Genomic DNA, 24555 nt, shown 5'->3' on the forward strand with positions numbered 1-24555 from the left:
TAAAGCATTGGTAAATTTGGCAGTAAAAATCCATTGTTTTGGTCTTGGTTGAGCAAAAAGAAGTTCAAGCATTTTAAATTAGTGTTATGCATTTTGTGTAAAAGCAACAATGTGTTAATTGTATAGCCTACACAGACAGATGTTGTGCTAACTGTGTTTAGGAAAATTGTTAAATGTATTGAAAAAATTGTCGCAGCGAATAGTTTTATTTATTGATTTTAAAGCTTGACTTTTATATAGGCTAACAAAGTGGTCCAGGTCAACTTCTTGTAGGAGTTCATGTGTTCACTTCCCTGAGGATGGCACTTCTCTACTGCTCGGTGATTTAACATAAATTATCTGAAACATGTTTTAGAAAACCCATGAAAGATCGACGTTATTTAAAAAGTCCATTATATATTTGGACAATGGGCGCCGCCATTTTGTTTGCGTTCTAGGTCGATGTAGAATTGCACGGCGCTACCCGCTATTCTTACCACAACACAACTTGACAAGTGTTTCAGAGTTAAACAAAACAAATCAATTGCTTTGTAATTGCATTTAAAACACACTCAAACACACATATCTTAACACCTTGGGACCCCTTTAAGCGATCTCACAAATCAGGTAACCAATGGGCCTTATAAACACGCTCCTGCTCCACAGACAACACTTCAGTTACTCCATTGCACACCTCAGACCATTTTCTCATCCCTCTCTTAACCTCTGACTCCTCACACAACACACACACACACACACACACACACACACACACACACACACACACACACACACACACACACTCCTCCACAGGTCACCTTTCGGCGTAACCTATGTTTATAATATCGTTGTAATTCTAATTATCTGTTAGTTCTGTTTCAAAAGACAAAAGTGTCAAGTTTTTGTCTTTGGCTAGACGTGTTCCTTTCTTAAATGTGCCATAGATCGTGGTTTATAAATATTTGTAGTAAAATAAAAGGGCGCTGCTAGTTTGAAGAAGAACTGACGCGACGTAACTGAAGAAACGAATTAGCATATTTCTTATTAATATTTTGAAAAATGTATTTCCCTGGATCTGACAGGGCGGGCATTTTACGATGCACTAAATGAAAAACGCACTTTTTTGTTTTTGTTTTGTAAAATTAAAACAAAAGGTATAATTTATTTTTGTCTTAATTTCAGGTATTTAGGCAGAAACGTGTTGATTTAATGGTTTTCAATATGTTGTAATTACCGCTTCTCTCCACTAAGTGTCGCGCTTGCGCAGGGAAACGTGCATCAGTGCGTCATAACCGAGCGACAGGCAGATGAGTTACAAAACACTCTGAACTTCAACCCAACATATCTATCTATCTGGTAAGTGTTTATATTTTTCTGGCAATTATAATACATAATAAAATGTATAAATACTATTGTTGTAATATGGAGGAATGTCTGTAATAAAATATAACTTTACTTTAATATACAACCATCGTTTATAGTGTCACATTAGGGGCTGATCAAAACAGACGAAAACATCTTCGTTTATATATAATATATCGTTTCAATATCTCATTTCTAAAAACTTACAACTTAGGGTGAACACAGAACACAACAACAAAACACAAAAACAACAATAAAACAGCAGTAATAATAACAGCAATGAAAAATGAGCAGAAATGACAGATAATAATAGTAATAGTGGAAGTATTTAAATAGTAATAGCATGTATAATAATGATAATATTTTGTGATGGTGGCAACAGTAATAATAGTAATAATAATAACAACAACAGTAATAATACAATAATGATACGAAAGACGGTGATAAGGTGTGTTGACGGCAATAGTAATATCAATAATAATAATAATAGATAATATTGATAATAATGATAATAACAACAGTAGTAGGCTCTTACTCATACAAAAAGAATAAATAATATATATATATATATATATATATATATATATATATATATATATATATATATATATATATATATATATATATATATATATATATATATATATATATATATATAATACATAATAATAAATAAATTAAAAATTAAAAAAAGATAATGTGTTGACAGAAAAAAAATCAATAATAATAACATTTATATCAATAATAATATCAACAGTAATAATAGTAATACTAAATATGGTGATGATAATATTGTGTATTGACAGTACAGTTGCAATACTAATATCAATAATAATATAATAACAATAATAATAACAATAGTAATAAAAACAATAGCAATGCTAAAGATGGCGACGATAATACTTTGTGAGGTAACACTTTGTGTGTTCGTTTATTTAACGTTGTTCCAGAACGATAAATAAACTATAATATACTATAGTATTTTTTCATGTTATTTCAAATGAAAAAGAATTATGATCACACCTAACAGGGAATGGTCTTCCAGTAACGCTAATAGAACGTTCGTTCAACGTTATCTGGTCTTTCATGATTCATACCTCGTTCATGGAGCGTTTTCTGAAATGTGTTGGTTAATTTAACGTTGTTCCAGAACGTTCAGAGAACAGATGAGTGCCCGAGATGAGCTGCTCCAGCGGTTTCTGGATGCGGCGTCCAGAGGAGATGTGGAGATGGTTCTGGCCCTGATGTCTCAGTCTGGAGAACTGATGGACCGGAGCGGAGAACAGGGCTGGACCGCTCTAATGCTGGCCGCCAGGAACGGACACATCCACGTGGCCAAAGTCTTACTGTCCCACGGGTGAGCGGGAACACCTACAGCTTAGAGGGAGAGTTCACGCAAAAATTAAAATTATCCCATAATTTACCCGCAATCAAGTCTCCTTTGGTCAGACATTTTGAGGGGCAGTGGCCCAAACTTAGTACTAATTCCCTCTAGCTTTTTCATGTTGATTCAACTTTTGTAAATAACAGTTATACGAACTGAAAAAAAGTTGAAAAATCAACTTGACATTATTTGTTTTCTGGAGAGATGCAACTATTCTGTAACAAATATTTTGTAGTTGAGCCAATTCAACATTTTGTGTCCATTGGAAACAGAAGTTCTTAAGAATAAACCGGCTCAGATGTAGATTGTTTTAATTGGAAATGTCTGGTCGCCGTTATGGAGATCAGTGTTTCCTTTAGTTGGGCAGTTTGACTCTTGACATTTTATGTGAGTTTGTGGTTTTTGTAACAGTGGTGACCCTGTCTGTGGAAACCCAGCTAAAGTCATTTTTTTGTGATTCACTTTTTTTTACATAAACTCATCCTACATAATGTAAAGAGCATTCTGTGAACATTGATATCTGTAATATTGACTGAGTAAGACCATGTCAAAAATTAGCTGAATTTTTCGGCCTCAGAAAATCATGATTTTGAGAAATTCCAATTTTAAAATCAAGCTTATTTTTAAACTTGCAAAACATTTCAACCATTATTATTCTCACTACGTGCCATATACCACATTAAAGCTAAGCTTCTCCCATTTTCAGTGATATAGGACACATTTATGGGAAAATTCGTAGAGTGTTGTAAAACAAGTCTATTTACTATGATGTACATGTCCACGCCCTCAAGTCACCCTAGGTCAGGGGCAGAGACATTTTGAGGGGCAGTGGCCCAAACTTAGTACTAATTCCCCCTTGCTTTTTCTTGTTGACTCAACTTTTGTAAATAACAGTTATACGAACTGAAAAAAAGTTGAAAAATCAACTTGACATTATTTGTTTTCTGGAGAGATGCAACTATTCTGTAACAAATCTTTTGCAGTTGAGCCAATTCAACATTTTGTGTCCATTGGAAACAGAAGTTCTTAAGAATAAACCGGGTCAGATGTAGATTTTTTAAATTGGAAATGTCTGGTCGCCATTATGGAGACCAGTGTTTCCTTTAGTTGGGCAGTTTGACTCTTGACATTTTATGTGAGTTTGTGGTTTTTGTAACAGTGGTGACCATTTTTTTGTGATTCACTGTTTTATACATAAACTCATCCTACATAATGTAAAGAACATTCTGTGAATATTGATATCTTTAATATTGACTGAGTAAGACCATGTCAAAAATTTGCTGAATTTTTCGGCCTCATAAAATCATGATTTTGAGAAATTCCAATTTTAAAATCAAGCTTATTTTTAAACTTGCAAAACATTTCAACCATTATTATTCTCACTACGTGCCATATACCACATTAACCCTCTGGTGCTCTTTGTTTAGGGGTTGCTTTGGTCTTCTTCCCGGTCATAAGTGACCGGACACCTAAAAATTAAACTTCCTCCACCCCAGTAAAACCAATGCAATTAATTTGTCTTCAATAATATTTTTTCTTTTAAATTTTGTATTTTGAGATGATTTTATGGTATTTTTTAATATTTATGCAATAATTATGGTTTATTTTTGCCATTGGAAATTATACCAATTTGTAATTTAAAAAAAAAAAAGTTTTATTATTGCAGTATTTCAGGTTAAAATAGAGACTAGGCCTTCCAAATAATGTTTTTGAAGGCAGATTAGCGCCCTCTTTTGGAATTATTGAAGAAATCATGCAACCATGTGTGTAACCACTAGAGGTCTCTATGGAGAGGCTTGAGAATTCACTAGTTCTCTTTTGAACACATTTAATGATTTTTTTTTTTTGATGGATGGATGGATTTGAATATATATTTAAAAAATCTCAAAGACTATTTATTATAAAGTTTTAGATTTTTTGTTGTTGTTAGAAATATAGATTTTTTTCTGTGAATTTGTGTTTTTGCAGATTTCCCATTCATTTCCAATGGTGGACATTTTTGATCGAAGAGCACAAGTGGGAGTATTTTTTTAACGACCAATTAGCATACTCGAATCATGATAATTTTTTGTGTGTTGACATACCTAATGCAAGAAAAGTCACCAAGTTTCATATCATTCCGATGAAGCTGTGATTTTTAACATTTCAAATCAGAACATTTTCCGGTCAGAAATGACCGAAGAGCACCAGAGGGTTAAAGCTAAGATTCTCCCATTTTCAGTGATATAGGACACATTTATGGGAAAATTCGTTTTGTCTATTTATTATGATGTGCATGTCCAAAAAGCGTGAGCCCCAGAGGGTTAAATGAGTAATAAAGGCCAAATTACAGACTATTTTTGTCACAAACATGCAGTTTTGTGCATTTGTATTCATTTATATGTTTATAGACTAAATACCATAAAGCCATTCTAGATATAGAAATAATATGTTTTTACTTTTTGCCTTGTGTGCACTGCAAAACTTAGCAGTTTTGTCTTGTTTCTAGTCTAAATATATCTAAAAATTCTTAAATCAAGATTAATTTACTAGATCAGTTAAATGACATTAGATATTTTTTCTTTTTTCCTGGAAAATCAAATCAAATTGAAGTGAGTTTTTGCTTAAAACAAGCAAATATATCTGCCAATCGGGTCAGAAAAATAATAATCTTGTTTCAGTTTGAATACTTGTTTCATGTTTCTGTCCCCATTGGCAGAACATTTTGCTTGTTTTAACCTCTTAACAAGCGCCCCATTTTTGAGAATTCTTTGAAAACGATATACCCAAATGAAAATGTCTGCAGCTCTTAAACCCTATGGTCTATATTCATAAACCTGGTCTTATTTTACACTAGACACTTGAAATATTGCTACCCAAGAGTCATAATAACTCAAAGTAATATGGGAACAGAGTAATATACATGTAAATATACATGTAAGTGACTCACGTTTTTTTATTTTTTATTTCACTTAGGCAAAAAAATATTATAATTTAATTTTAAGAGCCTGAAAATAACTTAAATATAAAACTGAATGTCTAATCATGTCATGATTCAAATATGAGGATGATTCTCTCAGTAATGTAGCTTCTGTGAGCTTTTATGTCAAGAAAAGTCTAGGCGTCATTTCAAAAAGGCCATTTATTTCAGAACATTTGTTATTGTAAAGAGTAGTTTTTCATTCAAATAAATCTGCAATAAACTGCAATAAACTACTAATTATAATGGATAAACAGTTACTGAAAAACTAAAGCAACTATTTACAGAGATTACAAAGTGTAAAAAGCTAATTTAGCTGATAATAAGTGTCAGTAAGAGTCTGCGCGCTCCACTGCAGTTGCGCCATGGAGAACGCGCAGCCAGCGCACAAACAGTATTCACCAAAGCCTACTTACGTAAACTGCGCAAGATAATGCCTTTTGATTGGTTACTAAGTCCATCAATCAAACCTTTGTTGGAAAGGCATTGGCTGGGCACCGAGTGCCTTTATCCAACGAAAACCATGGGCGCAATGATTGACAGCTCACCAAGCCTGTAAGGCACTTCCTCTATATGATGCATCCCAGAAGAGTCTCTGATTGAAGGAGAGAGACGAGGGTTGAACCATTGCACGTGGGAGAAACTATTCTAGCAGGGGGAGTTTGCCAGACACGGATTAGAATCGATATTTCATTGAAAATGGACATGATTGATTACGCTAACTCAAAACTCTCTTGCAAACAACGGAGGATTTTTAGTTTTTTCCCTATTTTTTCGTTGTTTTGGATTAAAAAGTGGGATGCATTTTGAAGAATGGACTCTTACACAGAGATGTATGCGGGTGTTTATTGGATTCGTCCGATCTGATCTGAACGACAGGAGATGAAAGATGAGTATCGCTAATATTTTGCTAATGTTTACATGGACGGTCCTTTAGCGTTTCATTTAACCCTTTCCTCTCTGGTGTATTTATTGCAAAAACAAGTTCAGAACATGAATCTTGAGTGTTTTAGCTTTCAAATGATGCATAGTTTGTGATAGTTGATTGAATATTTTGTATAAAACAAAAGTAAATAAAAGTACACACCCCCCCCACTTCCTTCAACCCCCCCGCCCACGATCCGATGCGGGTTAAGAAGTTTTTAAGCAAAAACTCACTTCAATTTGTTTTTTTTTCCCCCAGAAATCAAGAAAAAGTATTGCACGTCATTTTCCTTAGTAAAAGCATCTTGATTTAAGAATGTTTAGATATTTGGACTGGAAAAAAGACAGAAATGAGTAAGAAAAGGCTTGTTTGCTAAACTAAATAGAGTACTCATTCATTTAGTACATGTCCACATTACAAATGAAATAAAATTAGACATGAACCTACATTTCTGACAAATTACCCCGGTTACATTTTTGGGTGAACTATCCCTTTAAAAGATGAGCTTTCGACTTTTTTCTCGAAATATTTCGACTTTGTTCTCAAATTAATCTAAATATTTTGACTTTGTTCTCAAATTAATCGAAATATTTTGACTTTGTTCTCAAATTAATCGAAATTCTTAACCACAAAGTGAAAAAAATTTAATTTGAATTTCGAGAATAAAGTCGAAATATTTTGACTTTAGTCTCAAAATATTTCGACTTTAATCCCAAAATATTTTGACTTTAATCCCGAAATATATCGACTTTAATCCCGAAATATTTCGACTTTAATCCCGAAATATTTTGACTTTAATCCCGAAATATTAAGACTTTAATCCCGAATTATTTAGACTTTAATCCCAAAATATTTCGACTTTAATCCCGAAATATTTAGACTTTAATCCCGAATTATTTCGACTTTAATCCCAAAATATTTCGACTTTAATCCCGAAATATTTTGACTTTAATCCCGAAATATTTAGACTTTAATCCCGAAATATTTAGACTTTAATCCCGAATTATTTAGACTTTAATCCCGAATTATTTAGACTTTAATCCCGAAATATTTCGACTTTAATCCCGAAATGTTTCGACTTTAATCCCAAAATATTTTGACTTTAATCCCGAAATATTTCGACTTTAATCCCGAAATATTTTGACTTTAATCCCGAAATATTTCGATTTTAATCCCGAAATATTTCGAATTTAGTCTCAAAATATTTCGACTTTAGTCTCGAAATATATCGACTTTAGTCTCAAAATTCACATTTTTTTTTTTTTTTTACTTTGCGGTTCAGGGCCTCCGTACTTCATGCTATTTAGTCTATAAACATATAAAAATAAATACGAATGCACAAAACTGCAAGTTTATGACAAATTTTTTTCGACTTTGTTCTCAAATTAATCGAAATTCTTAACCGCAAAGTAAAGAAAAAAAAAATTGGAATTTCGAGAATAAAGTCGAAATATTTTGACTTTAATCCCGAAATATTTTGACTTTAATCCCGAAATATTTCGACTTTAATCCCGAAATATTTTGACTTTAATCCCGAAATATTTTGACTTTAAGCCTGAAATATTTCGACTTTAATCCCAAAATATTTCGACTTTAGTCTCGAAATTGTAATTATTATTATTTTTTTACTTTGCGGTTCAGGGCCTCCGTACTTTATGCTATTTAGTCTATAAACATATAAAAATAAATACAAATGCACAAAACTGCAAGTTTATGACAAAAATTGTCTGTAATTTGGCTTTTATTACTCATTTAATACATGTCCACATTACAAATGAAATAAAATTAGACATTAACCTACATTTCTGACAAATTACCCCGGTTACATTTTTGGGTGAACTATCCCTTTAAAAGATGAGCTTTCGACTTTTTTCTCGAAATATTTCGACTTTGTTCTCAAATTAATGTAAATATTTCGACTTTGTTCTCAAATTAATCGAAATTCTTAACCGCAAAGTAAAGGGAAAAAAAATTTGAATTTCGAGAATAAAGTCGAAATATTTTGACTTTAGTCTCGAAATATTTCGACTTTAATCCCGAAATATTTTGACTTTAATCCCGAAATATTTTGACTTTAATCCCGAAATATTTCGACTTTAATCCCGAAATATTTCGACTTTAATCCCGAAATATTTCGACTTTAATCCCGAAATATTTCGACTTTATTTAAATTGTAATTTTAAATTGTAATTATTATTATTTTTTTACTTTGCGGTTCAGGGCATTTCATGGTATTTAGTCTATAAACATATAAAAATAAATACAAATGCACAAAACTGCAAGTTTATGACAAAACAAGTCTGTAATTTGGCTTTTATTACTCATCTAATACATGTCCACATTACAAATGAAATAAAATTAGACATTAACCTACATTTCTGACAAATGACCCCGGTTACATTTTTGGCTGAACTATCCCTTTTAAAGATGAGGCTGAATTGTCATGAATATTGTGCTGTGCTCTGACCGTGTGATCGTCTGCTCTTCACCCATTGGCAGATGCTCCACGAGCGGCACGAACCGGTCGGGTCAGACGGCTGCAGATGTGGCTCAGTTCTGGGGGCACCGACACATCGCCCGTCTGTTGGCCAGCGGGCACCATCCTGACCTCCGGCAGCTTCTGCCCAGCGGCGCCGCGGACGAGCCGGACACTTACTTCAACAGAGAGATCCTGGACCGGAAGAGCGACAGGCGGAGCGACTCGGACTGGCTCTCAGCCAAACTGGCGTCTCCGGAGTCTGTGTTCCTGCTCTTCCACCAGCTGAACCCGCTGGTGCGGGCAGGGGCGGGCGAGGGGTCAGGGGTGGGCGAGGGGTCAGGGGCGGGCGAGGGGTCAGCGGACACCAGGCTCTGCAGACTCAGAGCTCCGGCCGTGCAGCCGCTGCTGAAGGACACACACACCACGCTGGTGTTCTTGGGAGTGGAGAAGCGGGAGAACCGGGAGAACCGGGAGACGGGCGACGGGATGCAGGCATGGTTTGCTCTGGACACTGAAGACGATCCCACAGAACTCCTGGAAGCTGAAGATCCCGGATCCGGACGCTTTTTCCTTCCCGGAGCGATGCCGGGACTCCTGAGGCTGAGTGATGATGATGCAGGTGGGATTCATGCGTTAGGACAAAACTGATATTACTGTAGTATATTAAAGGGTTAGTTCACCCAAAAATGAAAATTCTGTCATTAATTACTTTATTAATTACATGTGGTTGGACACCCGTCAGACCTCCATTCATCTTCAGACACAAATGAAGATATTTTAGTGTAAATCTGATGCTCTGAAAGGCCTCCATTGACTCAATGCACTTTACACTCTTAAGACCCTTAAAAGGTACTAAAGACATTGTTACAAAGTCCATCTCACTACAGTGATTCTACAATAACTTTATGGAGTGACGAGAATAGTTTTTGTGCGCAAAAAAACCTAAATAACGACTTATATAGTGATGACCGATTTCAAAATAATGCATCATGAAGCTTCGAAGCGTTATGAATCAGTGAGTCGAATCGCGTGTCAAACTGCTGAAATCACTTCACTTTGGCGATTCAAACTGCTGAATCGACTCACTGATTCATAACGCTCTGAACCGCTGAATCGCCCACGTGGGCAGTGACAGTGACACCTGGAGGGGCGTGATTGGGAGGAACGGCCCCCCTGATCTGAACCCGAGCGGTGTTCTGTTATTGGATTTCTGTGCTAGCCACGGTTTGTCCATAACGAACACCATGTTCAAGCATAAGAGTGTCCATCAGTGCACGTGGCACCAGGACACCCTAGGTCGGAGGTCGATGATCGACTTTGTGGTCGTGTCATCAGACCTTCGGCCGTATGTCTTGGACACTCGGGTGAAGAGAGGGGCGGAGCTGTCAACTGGTGGTGAGTTGGATCCGATGGCGGGGGAGGAAGCTGGACAGACCCGGCAGACCCAAACGTACTGTAAGGGTTTGCTGGGAACGTTTGGCCGAGTCTCCTGTCAGAGAGATCTTCAACTCCCACCTCCGGCAGAGCTTCGACCGGATCCCGAGGGAGTCTGGAGATATTGAGTCCGAGTGGACCATGTTCTCCACCTCCATTGTCGCTGCGGCCGCTCGGAGCTGTGGACGCAAGGTCTCCGGTGCCTGTCGAGGCGGCAATCCCCGAACCCGGTGGTGGACACTGGAAGTAAGGGATGCCGTCAAGCTGAAGAAGGAGTCCTATCGGGCCTGGTTGGCTTGTGGGACTCCTGAGGCAGCTGACCGGTACCGGAAGGCCAAGCGGACTGCAGCCCGGGTAGTCGTGGAGGCAAAAACTCGGGCCTGGGAGGAGTTCGGTGAGGCCATGGAGAAAGACTATCGGTCGACCTCGAAAAGATTCTGGCAAACCGTTCGACGCCTCAGGAGGGGGAAGCAGTGCCCTACCAACACTGTTTACAGTGGAGATGGGCACCTGTGGACCTCAACTGGGGATATCGTCAAGCGGTGGAAGGAATACTTCGAGGATCTCCTCAATCCCACCGACATGTCTTCCGTTGAGGAAGCAGAGGATGGGGACTCAGAGGTGGACTCGTCCATCACCCGGGCTGAAGTCATCGAGGTGGTTAAAAAGCTCCTCGGTGGCAAGGCTCTGGGGTTGGATGAGATCCGCCCTGAGTACCTCAAGTCTCTGGATGTTGTGGGGCTGTTCTTGGCTGACACGCCTCTGCAACATCGCATGGCGATCAGGGACAGTGCCTCTGGGATGGCAGACCGGGGTGGTGGTCCCTCTTTTCAAGAAGGGGGACCGGAGAGTGTGTTCCAACTATAGGGGGATCACACTTCTCAGCCTCCCCGGGAAAGTCTATGCCAGGGAACTGGAGAGGAGAATTCGGCCGATAGTGGAACCTCGGATTCAGGAGGAACAGTCTGGTTTTCGTCCCGGTCGTGGAACACTGGACCAGCTCTATACCCTTTCCAGGGTGCTGGGGGGTTCATGGGAGTTTGCCCAACCAGTCCACATGTGTTTTGTGGATTTGGAGAAGGCATTCGACTGTGTCCCTCGCGGCGTCCTGTGGAGGGTGCTCTGGGAGTATGGGGTCCGGGGTCCGGTGCTTAGGGCTGTTCGGTCCCTGTACGACCAGAGCAGGAGCTTGGTCCGCATTGCCGGCAGTAAGTCAGACCTGTTCCCGGTGCATGTTGGACTCTGGCAGGGCTGCCCTTTGTCACCGGTTCTGTTCATAATTTTTATGGACAGAATTTCTAGGCGCAGCCAAGGGCCGGAGAGTGTCCGGTTTGGGAACCACACGATTTCGTCACTGCTTTTTGCAGATGATGTTGTCGTGTTGGCCTCCTCAGACCAGGACCTTCAGCGTGCACTGGGACGGTTTGCGGCCGAGTGTGAAGCGGCTGGGATGAGAATCAGCACCTCCAAATCCGAGGCCATGGTCCTCAGTCGGAAAAGGGTGGCTTGCCCGCTTCAGGTGGGTGGAGAGTTCCTGCCTCAAGTGGAGGAGTTCAGGTATTTTGGGGTCTTGTTCACGAGTGAGGGAAGGATGGAACGGGAGATTGACAGACGGATCGGTGCAGCTTCTGCAGTAATGCGGTCGATTTACCGGTCAATCTACGTTCCTACTCTCACCTATGGTCATGAGCTGTGGGTCATGACCGAAAGGACAAGATCCCGGATACAGGCGGCCGAAATGAGCTTTCTCCGTAGGGTGGCTGGGCGCTCCCTTAGAGATAGGGTGAGGAGCTCAGTCACTCGGGAGGAACTCGGAGTAGAGCCGCTGCTCCTCCACATCGAGAGGGACCAGCTGAGGTGGCTCGGGCATCTATTCCGGATGCCTCCTGGACGCCTTCCAGTTGTTCCAGGCACGTCCCACCGGGAGGAGAGCCTGGGAACGCCTCGGGGTTCCCCCGGAAGAGCTGGAGGAAGTGGCTAGGGAGAGGGAAGTCTGGGCGTCTCTACTTAGACTGTTGCCCCCGCAACCCGGCCCCGGATAAGCGGAAGATGATGGATGGATGAACCGCTGAATCGACTCACTGATTCATAACGCTTCGAAGCTTCATGATGCCGTGTTTTGAAATCGTCATCACTATATAAGTCGTTATTTAGGGTTTTTTTGCGCACAAAAACTATTCTCGTCTCTTCATAAAGTTATTGTAGAGCCGCTGTAGTGAGATGGACTTTGTATCGACGTCTTTAGTGTCTTTTAAGGGTCTTGAGAGTGTAAAGTTGAGCCAATGGAGGCCTTTCAGAGCATCAGATTTACACTAAAATATCTTCATTTGTGTCTGAAGATGAACGGAGGTCTGACGGGTGTCCAACCACATGAGGCTCAGTCATTAATGACACAATTTACATTTTTGGCTGAACTAACCCTTTAAAGGCTCATAACACACACACTTTCTGTACGTTGGTGTTGTTCACATTATATGCACTTAGGCACCGATTGCCAACTAAACACACACATTTGCTGCAATTTCACTCACCGCCTGCGGTTTCCACTCATGATCAGGAACAAACACACACACACACACACACTTGCAGAACTCTGGAAACACAAACTGCATCCATTGACTGATAAAGAAGTGGTAAAAAAATAGCAAAAATGAAAAATATTAAAGAATACGCGGGCCGCTTTCGTCGGCATGAGTAATATAGGCTAGAAGACCCGCAATATGTCTCTCAGCTGACATTTTTATTTATTTACATTAGTAAGCTACAGGACATAGCCTTTCAAAACATGACCTGCGCTAAAGAGAAAAAAAATTAATGCATCATGTACCCAGCACTTCTGAAAATGCACTTCTGAATGCGTCTCTGTCCCCAGCACATTTCAAACCAAACTGACGCCCATGGGGAACGTCCTCATATTTCACCCTCTTTTTGTCATACCCATATCATACCCATGTCATTATACACATTTGTGTCCTGATATTCCACAAAAACATGCCCACTCACACACACACACTTCTTCAGTGATATTGTTGATCTCGTGTCTAAAAACACGCCAGCGCAGCCGACAGCCGTCCTAACCCGAACGAAGCTCAGTGATGTGTGTGTGTGTGAGAGAGAGAGAGTGAGTGAGTGAGTGAGTGAGTGAGTGAGTGAGTGAGTGAGTGAGTGTGTGTGTGTGTGTGTGTGTGTGTGTGTGTGTGTGTGTGTGTGGTGTGTGTGTGTGTGTGTGTGTGTGTGTGTGTGTGTGTGTGTGTGTGTGTGTGTGTGTGATGGGTAGGTTTAGGGTCAGTGTAAGGGGATAGAAAATACGGTTTGTACGGTATAAAAACCATTACGCCTATGGAATGTCCTCACATTTCACAAAAACAAACATGTGTGTGTGTGTGTGTGTGTGTGTGTGTGTGTGTGTGAGTGAGTGAGTGTGTGTGTGTGTGTGTGTGTGTGTGTGTGTGTGTGTGTGTGTGTGTGTGTGTGTGTGTGTGTGTGTGTGTGTGTGTGTGTGTGTGTGTGTGTGAGTGAGTGAGTGAGTGAGTGAGTGAGTGAGTGAGTGAGTGAGTGTGTGTGTGTGTGTGTGTGTGTGTGTGTGTGTGTGTGTGTGTGTGTGTGTGAGTGAGTGAGTGAGTGAGTGAGTGAGTGAGTGAGTGAGTGAGTGAGTGAGTGAGTGAGTGTGTGTGTGTGTGTGTGTGTGTGTGTGTGTGTGTGTGTGTGTGTGTGTGTGTGTGTGTGTGTGTGTGTGTGTGTGTGTGTGAGTGAGTGAGTGAGTGAGTGAGTGTGTGTGTGTGTGTGTGTGTGTGTGTGTGTGTGTGTGTGTGTGTGTGTGTGTGTGTGAGTGAGTGAGTGAGTGAGTGAGTGAGTGTGAGTGAGTGAGTGAGTGAGTGAGTGAGTGAGTGAGTGAGTGAGTGAGTGAGTGAGTGAGTGAGTGAGTGAGTGAGTGTGTGTGTGTGTGTGTGTGTGTGTGTGTGAGAGTGAGTGAGTGTGTGTGTGTGTGTGTGCGCGCTCATCTGGTCATACTCGAAAAAATGGTGCAGCACAATTGGCTTTTAAAGGGAAAGGGAGATGAGGCTCTGATTGACGTTACGCCCAAAACACACCCATGACTCATTAAGAGACGAGGGACGATCCTTCTGGACCCTGAGCCTCAGACCCTGATCTCAGATCAGTGGAATACGGCCTGAGGGATCCGCATATAAACACAGTTTGTTCTGCAAGATGTGCTTCACTGATCCTCTTGTCTTCACACACACAGGCGTCGTGGCTCAGGCCAGGTCCGTTCTGGCGTGGCACAGCCGGTACCGCTTCTGCCCGACCTGCGGGAGCAGCACGAAAGCCGAGGAGGGCGGCTACAAGAGGACCTGTTTGAGAGCAGGCTGCAGAAGTCTCCAGGGCGTCCACAACACCTGCTATCCCAGAGTTGGCAAGTAAACTCCCATTACGGCTCAGCCGGAGCTGGGGAACATGATCTCTCACAGTTCTGTCCGTCTGTCCGCACCTCCAGATCCGGTGGTGATTATGCTGGTCCTTCATCCCGACGGGAATCAGTGTCTTCTGGGACGCAAGAAGATCTTTCCTCCAGGAATGTTCTCGTGCCTCGCCGGGTTCGTGGAGCCAGGTATCCCAAGCCCTCGGGATTAAAGGCTTGCTTCAGGAGTGTGTGAGAGAGTGTGTCAGCGTTTCCTTTTACACTCGCAGGAAAAGTCTTAAATATCTTAACTGGGAAGAAGAGTGTGGAAGCTTATTTCCCGGACTACAAGACAATCATCTCGCAATTCCCACTTTTTCTAGAGAAGTTTTTGAATTGTTAGGAAAAAAGTCGCAATTTAAAAAAAAAGGAAAGAATTCTGAGAAATAAAACGACGTAAAGTTTAAAAAAAAAATTTCACAAGTTTTTCTAGAGAATTTTCTACAAAAAAAAAAAAATTGGGAGAAAATGTGCATTAAAATTTTAATTTTTCTATTCCGTGTCGAAAAAAAAAAGACAGAATTCCAAAGAATTAAATAAAAAAAAATTCATCTCACAGTTCCGACTTTTCCTAGAGGATTTTCTGCGAAAGAAAGTCTGAACTGTGATAAAATGTCGCAATTACCTTTTTAAATTTATTTTTATTCTGTCTGAAAAAACTACAGAATTCTGAGGAATTAAATACATATTGCAATATGTAAACTCCAATATTTTTCTTATACTAAAGACTTTTTATGGCCTTAAATTTGGTAAAACTGCATTCAAGCTTATTTCCCGGACTACAAGACAATCATCTCGCAATTCCCACTTTTTCTAGAGAATTTTTTGAATTGTTAGGAAAAAAGTCGCAATTTAAAAAAAAATTGTGGCCAGAAAAAAAGACAGAATTCTTAGAAATAAAACGACGTAAAGTTTAAAAATATTTTTTTTTCACAAGTTTTTCTAGAGAATTTTCTACAAAAAAAAAAAAATTGTGAGAAAATATGCATTAAAATTTTTATTTTTCTATTCCATGTCGAAAAAAAAAGACAGAATTCCAAAGAATTAAATAAAAAAAAATTAATCTCACAGTTCCGACTTTTCCTAGAGGATTTTCTGCGAAAGAAAGTCTGAACTGTGATAAAATATCGCAATTACCTTTTTAAATTTATTTTTATTCTGTCGGAAAAAACTACAGAATTCTGAGAAATTAAATACATATTGCAATATGTAAACTCCAATATTTTTCTTATACTAAAGACTTTTTATGGCCTTAAATTTGGTAAAACTGCATTCAAGCTTATTTCCCGGACTACAAGACAATCATCTCGCAATTTCCACTTTTTCTAGAGAATTTTCTGAATTGTGAGGAAAAAAGTCGCAATTTAAAAAAAAATTGTGGCCAGAAAAAAGGACAGAATTCTGAGAAATAAAACGACAAAGTTTAAAAATAATTTTTTTTCTCACAAGTTTTTCTAGAGAATTTTCAACAAAAAAAAATTGCGAGAGAAAATGTGCATTAAAATTGTAATTTTTCTATTCTGTGTCGAAAAAAAAAGACAGAATTCCAAAGAATTAAATAAAAAAAATTTCATCTCACAGTTCCGACTTTTCCTAGAGGATTTTCTGCGAAAGAAAGTCTGAACTGTGATAAAATGTCGCAATTACCTTTTTAAATTTATTTTTATTCTGTCGGAAAAAAAAGACAGAATTCTGAGGAATTAAATACAAATTGCAATATGTAAACTCCAATATTTTTCTTATACTAAAGACTTTTAATGGCCTTAAATTTGGTAAAACTGCATTCAAGCTTATTTCCCGGACTACAAGACAATCATCTCGCAATTTCCACTTTTTCTAGAGAATTTTCTGAATTGTGAGGAAAAAAGTTGCAATTTAAAAAAAAAATTGTGGCCATAAAAAAGGACAGAATTCTGAGAAATAAAACGACGTAAAGTTTAAAAATAAATTTTTTTCCACAAGTTTTTCTAGAGAATTTTCTACAAAAAAAAAGAAAATTGTGAGAAAATGTGCATTAAAATTGTTATTTTTCTATTCCATGTCGAAAAAAAAAGACAGAATTCCAAAGAATTAAATAAAAAAAATTTAATCTCACAGTTCCGACTTTTCCTAGAGGATTTTCTGCGAAAGAAAGTCTGAACTGTGATAAAATATCGCAATTACCTTTTTAAATTTATTTTTATTCTGTCGGAAAAAAAGACAGAATTCTGAGGAATTAAATACATATTGCAATATGTAAACTCCAATATTTTTCTTATACTAAAGACTTTTTATGGCCTTAAATTTGGTAAAACTGCATTCAAGCTTATTTCCCGGACTACAAGACAATCATCTCGCAATTCCCACTTTTTCTAGAGAATTTTTTGAATTGTTAGGAAAAAAGTCGCAATTTAAAAAAAAATTGTGGCCAGAAAAAAAGACAGAATTCTTAGAAATAAAACGACGTAAAGTTTAAAAATATTTTTTTTTCACAAGTTTTTCTAGAGAATTTTCTACAAAAAAAAAAAAATTGTGAGAAAATATGCATTAAAATTTTTATTTTTCTATTCCATGTCGAAAAAAAAAGACAGAATTCCAAAGAATTAAATAAAAAAAAATTAATCTCACAGTTCCGACTTTTCCTAGAGGATTTTCTGCGAAAGAAAGTCTGAACTGTGATAAAATATCGCAATTACCTTTTTAAATTTATTTTTATTCTGTCGGAAAAAACTACAGAATTCTGAGAAATTAAATACATATTGCAATATGTAAACTCCAATATTTTTCTTATACTAAAGACTTTTTATGGCCTTAAATTTGGTAAAACTGCATTCAAGCTTATTTCCCGGACTACAAGACAATCATCTCGCAATTCCCACTTTTTCTAGAGAATTTTCTGAATTGTGAGGAAAAAAGTCGCAATTTAAAAAAAAAATGTGGCCAGAAAAAAAGACAGAATTCTTAGAAATAAAACGACGTAAAGTTTAAAAATAATTTATTTTCACAAGTTTTTCTAGAGAATTTTCTACAAAAAAAAAAAAATTGTGAGAAAATGTGCATTAAAATTGTTATTTTTCTATTCCATGTCGAAAAAAAAAGACAGAATTCCAAAGAATTAAACAAAAAAATTTTTATCTCACAGTTCCGACTTTTCCTAGAGGATTTTCTGCGAAAGAAAGTCTGAACTGTGATAAAATGTCGCAATTACCTTTTTTAATTTATTTTTATTCTGTCGGAAAAAACTACAGAATTCTGAGGAATTAAATACATATTGCAATATGTAAACTCCAATATTTTTCTTATACTAAAGACTTTTTATGGCCTTAAATTTGGTAAAACTACATTCAAGCTTATTTCCCGGACTACAAGACAATCATCTCGCAATTCCCACTTTTTCTAGAGAATTTTCTGAATTGTGAGGAAAAAAGTCGCAATTTAAAAAAAAATTGTGGCCAGAAAAAAGGAAAGAATTCTGAGAAATAAAACGACGTAAAGTTTAAATTCTTTTTAAAAAAATTTCACAAGTTTTTCTAGAGAATTTTCTACAAAAAAAAAAAAATTGTGAGAAAATGTGCATTAAAATTGTTATTTTTCTATTCCATGTCGAAAAAAAAGACAGAATTCCAAAGAATTAAATAAAAAAAATTTTATCTCACAGTTCCGACTTTTCCTGGAGGATTTTCTGCGAAAAAAAGTCTGAACTGTGATAAAATGTCGCAATTACCTTTTTAAATTTATTTTTATTCTGTCTGAAAAAAAGACAGAATTCTGAGGAATTAAATACATATTGCAATATGTAAACTCCAATATTTTTCTTATACTAAAGACTTTGTATGGCCTTAAATTTGGTAAAACTGCATTCAAGACTTTTTTTACGATATAAACTTAAATTTAAAAAGGTCCTTTCTACTTTATATCTCACAATTCAGACTTTTTTCAAAGATTTTCTCAAGAGTTTTAAGATTTAAACTCTCAATTGTGAGGAAAAAGACTGAATAGTAAGATGTAAAGTTGGAAAAACGTTATGTGAATAAATGTGAAATGAACTGAAATGTGAATTTATTAAATGTATTTAATTTATTTGCACTAAAAAAAAATTTTTTCTATTCCGTGTCGGAAGAAAAGACAGAATTCCAAGGAATTAAATAAAAATTGCAATATGTAAACTCCAATGTTTTTCTTATACTAAAGATATTTTAGACTTTATGGCCTTAAATTTGATCAAACTGAATTTAATAAAAAGAAATTGCGATTTAAATTTGCAATTATGAGTTTAAAAAGAGAATTTCTACTTTAAAAAGTGTGAAAAACGCTACACGAATAAATGTGAATTTGGAGATTCCGACAGAATTCTGAGAAATAAAATTGAAATTGCAAAATATATTTCTTTCAATTTCAATATTTAATTCAGAAAGAAAGTCTGAATTGTGAAAAAAGTCGCAATTACCTTTAATTTTTTTTATTCTGTGTTGGGGGAAAAAGACTAGCACAAATGAAATGTACGAGAGTCTAGTAAAACCAGGCTAGAAAAAGACAGAATTCTGAGGAAGAATTAAATCAAAACTTGCGAGATGTAAACTCCATACTTATCTTATAATACTTATCTGTCGTTATTTTGGGGGGGGGTTTGGTGCACCAAAAATATTCTCATGGCTTTAGAATATTAATATTGAATTTCAACGAAAATATCTTAATTTGAGTTCTGAAGATGAATGGAGGTCTTACGGGTGAGGGGGAGGAATACATGACATAATTTTCATTTTTGGGTGAACTAACCCTTTAAATCTGATCAAACTGAATTCGACTTTTTTGAGATGTAAACTTGCAATTACGAGTTTATAAAAGCAACATTATCTCACAATTCAGACTTTATCTGGAAAGTTTTCTGCGAGAAAAGAAAGTCAGAATTGTGAGATAAATGTTGCAGTGTTGCCTCTTTAAACTCGGTTTAAACTCAAATTTGCACATTTTTCATCTCACAATCTCTAGAGGATTTTCTGCGAAAGAAAGTCTGAATTGTGATAAAATGTCGCAATTACCTTTTTAATTTTTTATTGTGTCGGAAAAAAAGACAGAATTCCGAGGAATTAAATAAAAAATGCGAGATATAAACAACTCCAATGCTTTTCTAAAGATATTTAAGACTTTATGGCCTTAAATTTGATCAAACTGAATTTAATTAAAAAAAATGTGCGATTTAAATTTGCAATTACGAGTTTAAAAAGGGAATTCGTACTTTATATCTCACAATTCAGACTTTAATCCAGAAATTTTAACTTGCAATTGTGAGAAAAAAAGTCAGAATCGTGGGATAAAAAAAGTGTGAAAAACGCGACACAAATAAATGTGAATATGGAGATCCCGACAGAATTCTGAGAAATAAAATCAAAATTGCAAAATGTAAACTCCAATATTTTTCTTATACTAAAGACTTTTTATGGCCTTAAATTTGGTAAAACTGCATTCAAGACTTTTTTTGCGAGATGTAAACTTACAATTACGAGTTTAAAAAGGAAACACTGCAACATTATCCAAAACTGAATTTAAAGGGTTAGTTCACCCAAAAATGTAAATTGTGTCATTAATGACTGAGCCTCATGTGGTTGGACACCCGTCAGACCTCCGTTCATCTTCAGACACAAATTAGATTAGATTAGATTAGAATAGATTCAACTTTATTGTCATTACACAAGTACAAGTACAAGGCAACGAAATGCAGTTTAGGTCTAACCAGAAGTGCAATAGCAGCAAGTGCAGGATATACAACGTTTGCATAAGTGCAGGACATGGATATGTACTGAGTATATATAAATATATCTATAAATCTATAAATGAAGATATTTTAGTGTAAATCTGATGCTCTGAAAGGCCTCCATTGGCTCAACTTTACACTCAAGACCCTTAAAAGACACTAAAGACTAAAGTTACAAAGTCACATGGGAGGGTCTTGAGAGTGTAAAGTTGAGCCAATGGAGGCCTTTCAGAGCATCAGATTTACACTAAAATATCTTCATTTGTGTCTGAAGATGAACGGAGGTCTGACGGGTGTCCAACCACATGAGGCTCAGTCATTAATGACACAATTTACATTTTTGGGTGAACTAACCCTTTAAAGATTTTACGAGCAATGATGAGTTTAAAAAGGTAATTGCTACTTTATATCTCACAATTCAAACTTTTAACAATTTTCAATCGTAATTGGGGAAGAAGCGTGTGAATAGTGCGATATAAGGTAATGTGCGGGTCTGATGTGTGTTGATCATGTGACGCGTGTGTTGATCATGTGACGCGTGTGTTGATCATGTGACGCGTGTGTTGATCATGTGACGCGTGTGTTGATCATGTGACGCGTGTGTTGATCATGTGACGCGTGTGTTGATCATGTGACGCGTGTGTTGATCATGTGACGCGTGTGTTGATCATGTGATGTGTGTTGATCATGTGACGCGTGTGTTGATCATGTGACGTGTGTTGATCATGTGACGCGTGTGTTGATCATGTGACGCGTGTGTTGATCATGTGACGTGTGTTGATCATGTGACGCGTGTGTTGATCATGTGACGTGTGTTGATCATGTGACGCGTGTGTTGATCATGTGACGCGTGTGTTGATCATGTGACGTGTGTTGATCATGTGACGTGTGTTGATCATGTGACGTGTGTTGATCATGTTATGTGTGTTGATCATGTGACGCGTGTGTTGATCATGTGATGTGTGTTGATCATGTGACGCGTGTGTTGATCATGTGACGTGTGTTGATCATGTGATGTGTGTTGATCATGTGACGCGTGTGTTGATCATGTGATGTGTGTTGATCATGTGACGTGTGTTGATCATGTGACGCGTGTGTTGATCATGTGATGTGTGTTGATCATGTGACGTGTGTTGATCATGTGACGCGTGTGCCGCCCAGGGGAGGCTCTGGAGGCGGCGGTGAGGCGGGAGGTGATGGAGGAGAGCGGCGTTCAGGTGGGACCGGTGCAGTACCTGTCCAGCCAGGCCTGGCCCATGCCCTCCTGCCTGATGATTGGCTGCCACTGCGTCGCTCTGACCACTGACATCACAGCGGACGAGAGCGAGATCGAAGAGGCGCGCTGGTTCACGCGCCAGCAGGTGAGAGGTCACACGTAGGGATGCTCGGTATACCGGGACTGGGAAAATACCGGTATATATTTTATTTAAAACGGTACAATATCATGATTTTGCTCATTTCGGTATATGCTGCTGTTCCCAAGTTCACCGCTCAGGGTTCCCACGCTTCATGAAAGTACTTGAAAGTTCTTGAATTTCAGACACATGGATTCAAGGTCTGGAAAGTACTTGAAAACAAACATAGGTCCTTGAAAGTGCTTGAATTAAGCATGAACTTACTTTTGTTAGAGTAGCGTGTGCTATTACAAACATTAGCCTTCATGCGCTGCCAAAGCCAGAACAAAACAGCATTACTGGAGGAAGGAATATATTTCTGCTGTTCTATAAGCGCCATCTACTGTCAAAAGCCCTATTCGGGTGGTAATTGTTTCTCTTGGGGTCGTAAGGTGTTTTCATCATTTACAGGGGCTAGTCTGAGATTTTATTGCCGTCTGAATCCAGAATGTCAGTGTTTTTCTCTCACCACTTGTGTAAAAATCCCCGGCCGAATGACCTCCTGTTTTAGACAAACACCAATGACGTGTGGTGATTTAATTGCCGTCTGAATCCACATCTCAGAGTTTTCAAGGATATATCACTTCAAAATGCACTGTTTATATCCTTTTTGGCCACTGCAGGCCACCGTACGGCTGTAATTTAGATGCATTTTAAAGATCTAGCCTTTTATTACTGAAATGCTGGCAAGTATTTACAAGAGCGATATATTTCATCACCGCTCAAAAAATAAAAAGAAGAAAAGCATGTAAACATTTGAAATGGGCTGTTATTACGGCAGCAATTATATTTATTAAATATAATATATGCAGGTCTTAAAAGCCTTCAAATTGATTTAAAAAAAAAATGTACAGGTGATTTAATAAATAATGTTGCATATTTTTAATGCCTAACAATTAACATGTCCATATCTTTTCATTTAATTGGAAAATTCATGTATACAACATTATCTCTATATTTTGATGTTTTAATTAAGTAATGATTTATAAAAAAGAAAACTAAAACTAGTGTGAAATAAATGTTAAAAGCAGGAATAAGAGCGATCTCTCGTTAGAACTCGCTCGCTCTTGTACATCAGCCTCTTTCCTCTTTGGATTTTATAAAATTGGAAATTTGTCCTCATTGGAAATTGTATTGTAGTTGTCAGTTTATGCCTTAGCGTTACTGCATTAATGATAGACACAGGTACAGTAGGTATTTGATATATTGGCAATAACACACCCACCTTGATCATATTTATTGTGCTTATTTAAAAATAAGGTGCTTTAAAAAGTCCTTGAAAGTCCTTGAATCTGGTGTTCATGAAAAGAGTGGGAACCCTGACCACTAGATGGCATTGCGCTTACTCAAACTGACGCGAAACCGGCAAATGTGGTGCCATAGAGGAACAAAATGAATACAGAAGTTGATTCTCTCTCAGCACGCCCAAAACTAATTAGGGTAGAGTGGGGGAAAACGCCCCCCTTAAGGAAAATGTGACATTACAGTGGAACAAAACATAAATGTGACTAGAATAGCCATCCCGGTTTTGAGTGACTATGGCAGGAGTTATTCACCAAATATTAAAATTGCTCAGCCTTCATAATTAATTAGTATTTTGACTGGAAATATTTTGTACAAAGGGGGCGTTTTGTCCCAGCGGTGGTTCTTACCAACCAATTTGCTTCATAGATCAACAGCAAAAGGAACAGACTAATTTTTAATCTCTAAAAGTAAAAGGCAAGTAATGTATCAACATGTATAGGCCTATATATTAATATTTATTTGAGGAATGTCCAACATATCCAATTTTTTTACATTTAAATTTATACATATAACTAAGTCATGCAAACAAATATGTTGTAATAAATAAATAAATACATAAATAAATATTAAACTTATATATTTGTATATTTATGTAGTGAAATATATTCAATAAATGCATTAAAAGCCACTGTGTTTTATCAGTGGGTCACCTAACCACCTTCCATCAGTGAGCTAACTGTGCTATCAAGCTAGCCTAATGCTCACTTGAGGTCATTTTTTATTTTATTTTGTTCAAATATTTAGATTTTACCACCTAGTTATACTGCATTAAGTGTAAAACAAAGGATTTGATAGACAGAAATATGTTATTAAAGTAATTATGATAGAGAGAAACTATGCCCTCTGGGGGGCGTTTTACCCCACAAGCTGTGACTTTTAAAAAAAAGTAATTTTTTTAAAATATAAGTATATTCCTTATAAATAACATATCCTCTCAAACTACAGACTTCACTATTCATCTATTATTATTTAGTATTTGGAGTATTTTTTTATGACCAATCAGCATGCTCGAATCATGCCCTCAATTTTTGTGTGTTTACATACCTAATGCTAGAAAAGTCACCAAGTTTCATATAATTTCGATTAACCCTTAATTGTCCCTTCCTCCATTTTTAAAAAAGTGTTCCCTTCATCTCAGGGCCAT

The 24555-nt window shown here is 37.4% G+C and overlaps 1 protein-coding gene across 1 annotated transcript in view; it reads left to right on the forward strand.

The window, feature by feature from the left end:
* The first annotated feature begins 1267 nt into the window (after nucleotides 1-1267).
* The window catches only part of nudt12 (nudix (nucleoside diphosphate linked moiety X)-type motif 12), a 32327-nt gene continuing 9039 nt past the window's right edge, over nucleotides 1268-24555 (forward strand). Inside the window, exons 1-6 of the mRNA XM_079827405.1 lie at nucleotides 1268-1335; nucleotides 2492-2698; nucleotides 9109-9707; nucleotides 14769-14936; nucleotides 15018-15131; nucleotides 21874-22073. Coding sequence (XP_079683531.1) covers nucleotides 2508-2698; nucleotides 9109-9707; nucleotides 14769-14936; nucleotides 15018-15131; nucleotides 21874-22073 — 1272 coding nt within the window. The 5' untranslated portion in view covers nucleotides 1268-1335; nucleotides 2492-2507. The remainder of the gene's footprint in view (nucleotides 1336-2491; nucleotides 2699-9108; nucleotides 9708-14768; nucleotides 14937-15017; nucleotides 15132-21873; nucleotides 22074-24555) is intronic.

Source organism: Gobio gobio (assembly GCF_949357685.1).
Source record: "Gobio gobio genome assembly, chromosome: 10".
In the NCBI taxonomy this organism is placed as follows: domain Eukaryota; kingdom Metazoa; phylum Chordata; class Actinopteri; order Cypriniformes; family Gobionidae; genus Gobio; species Gobio gobio.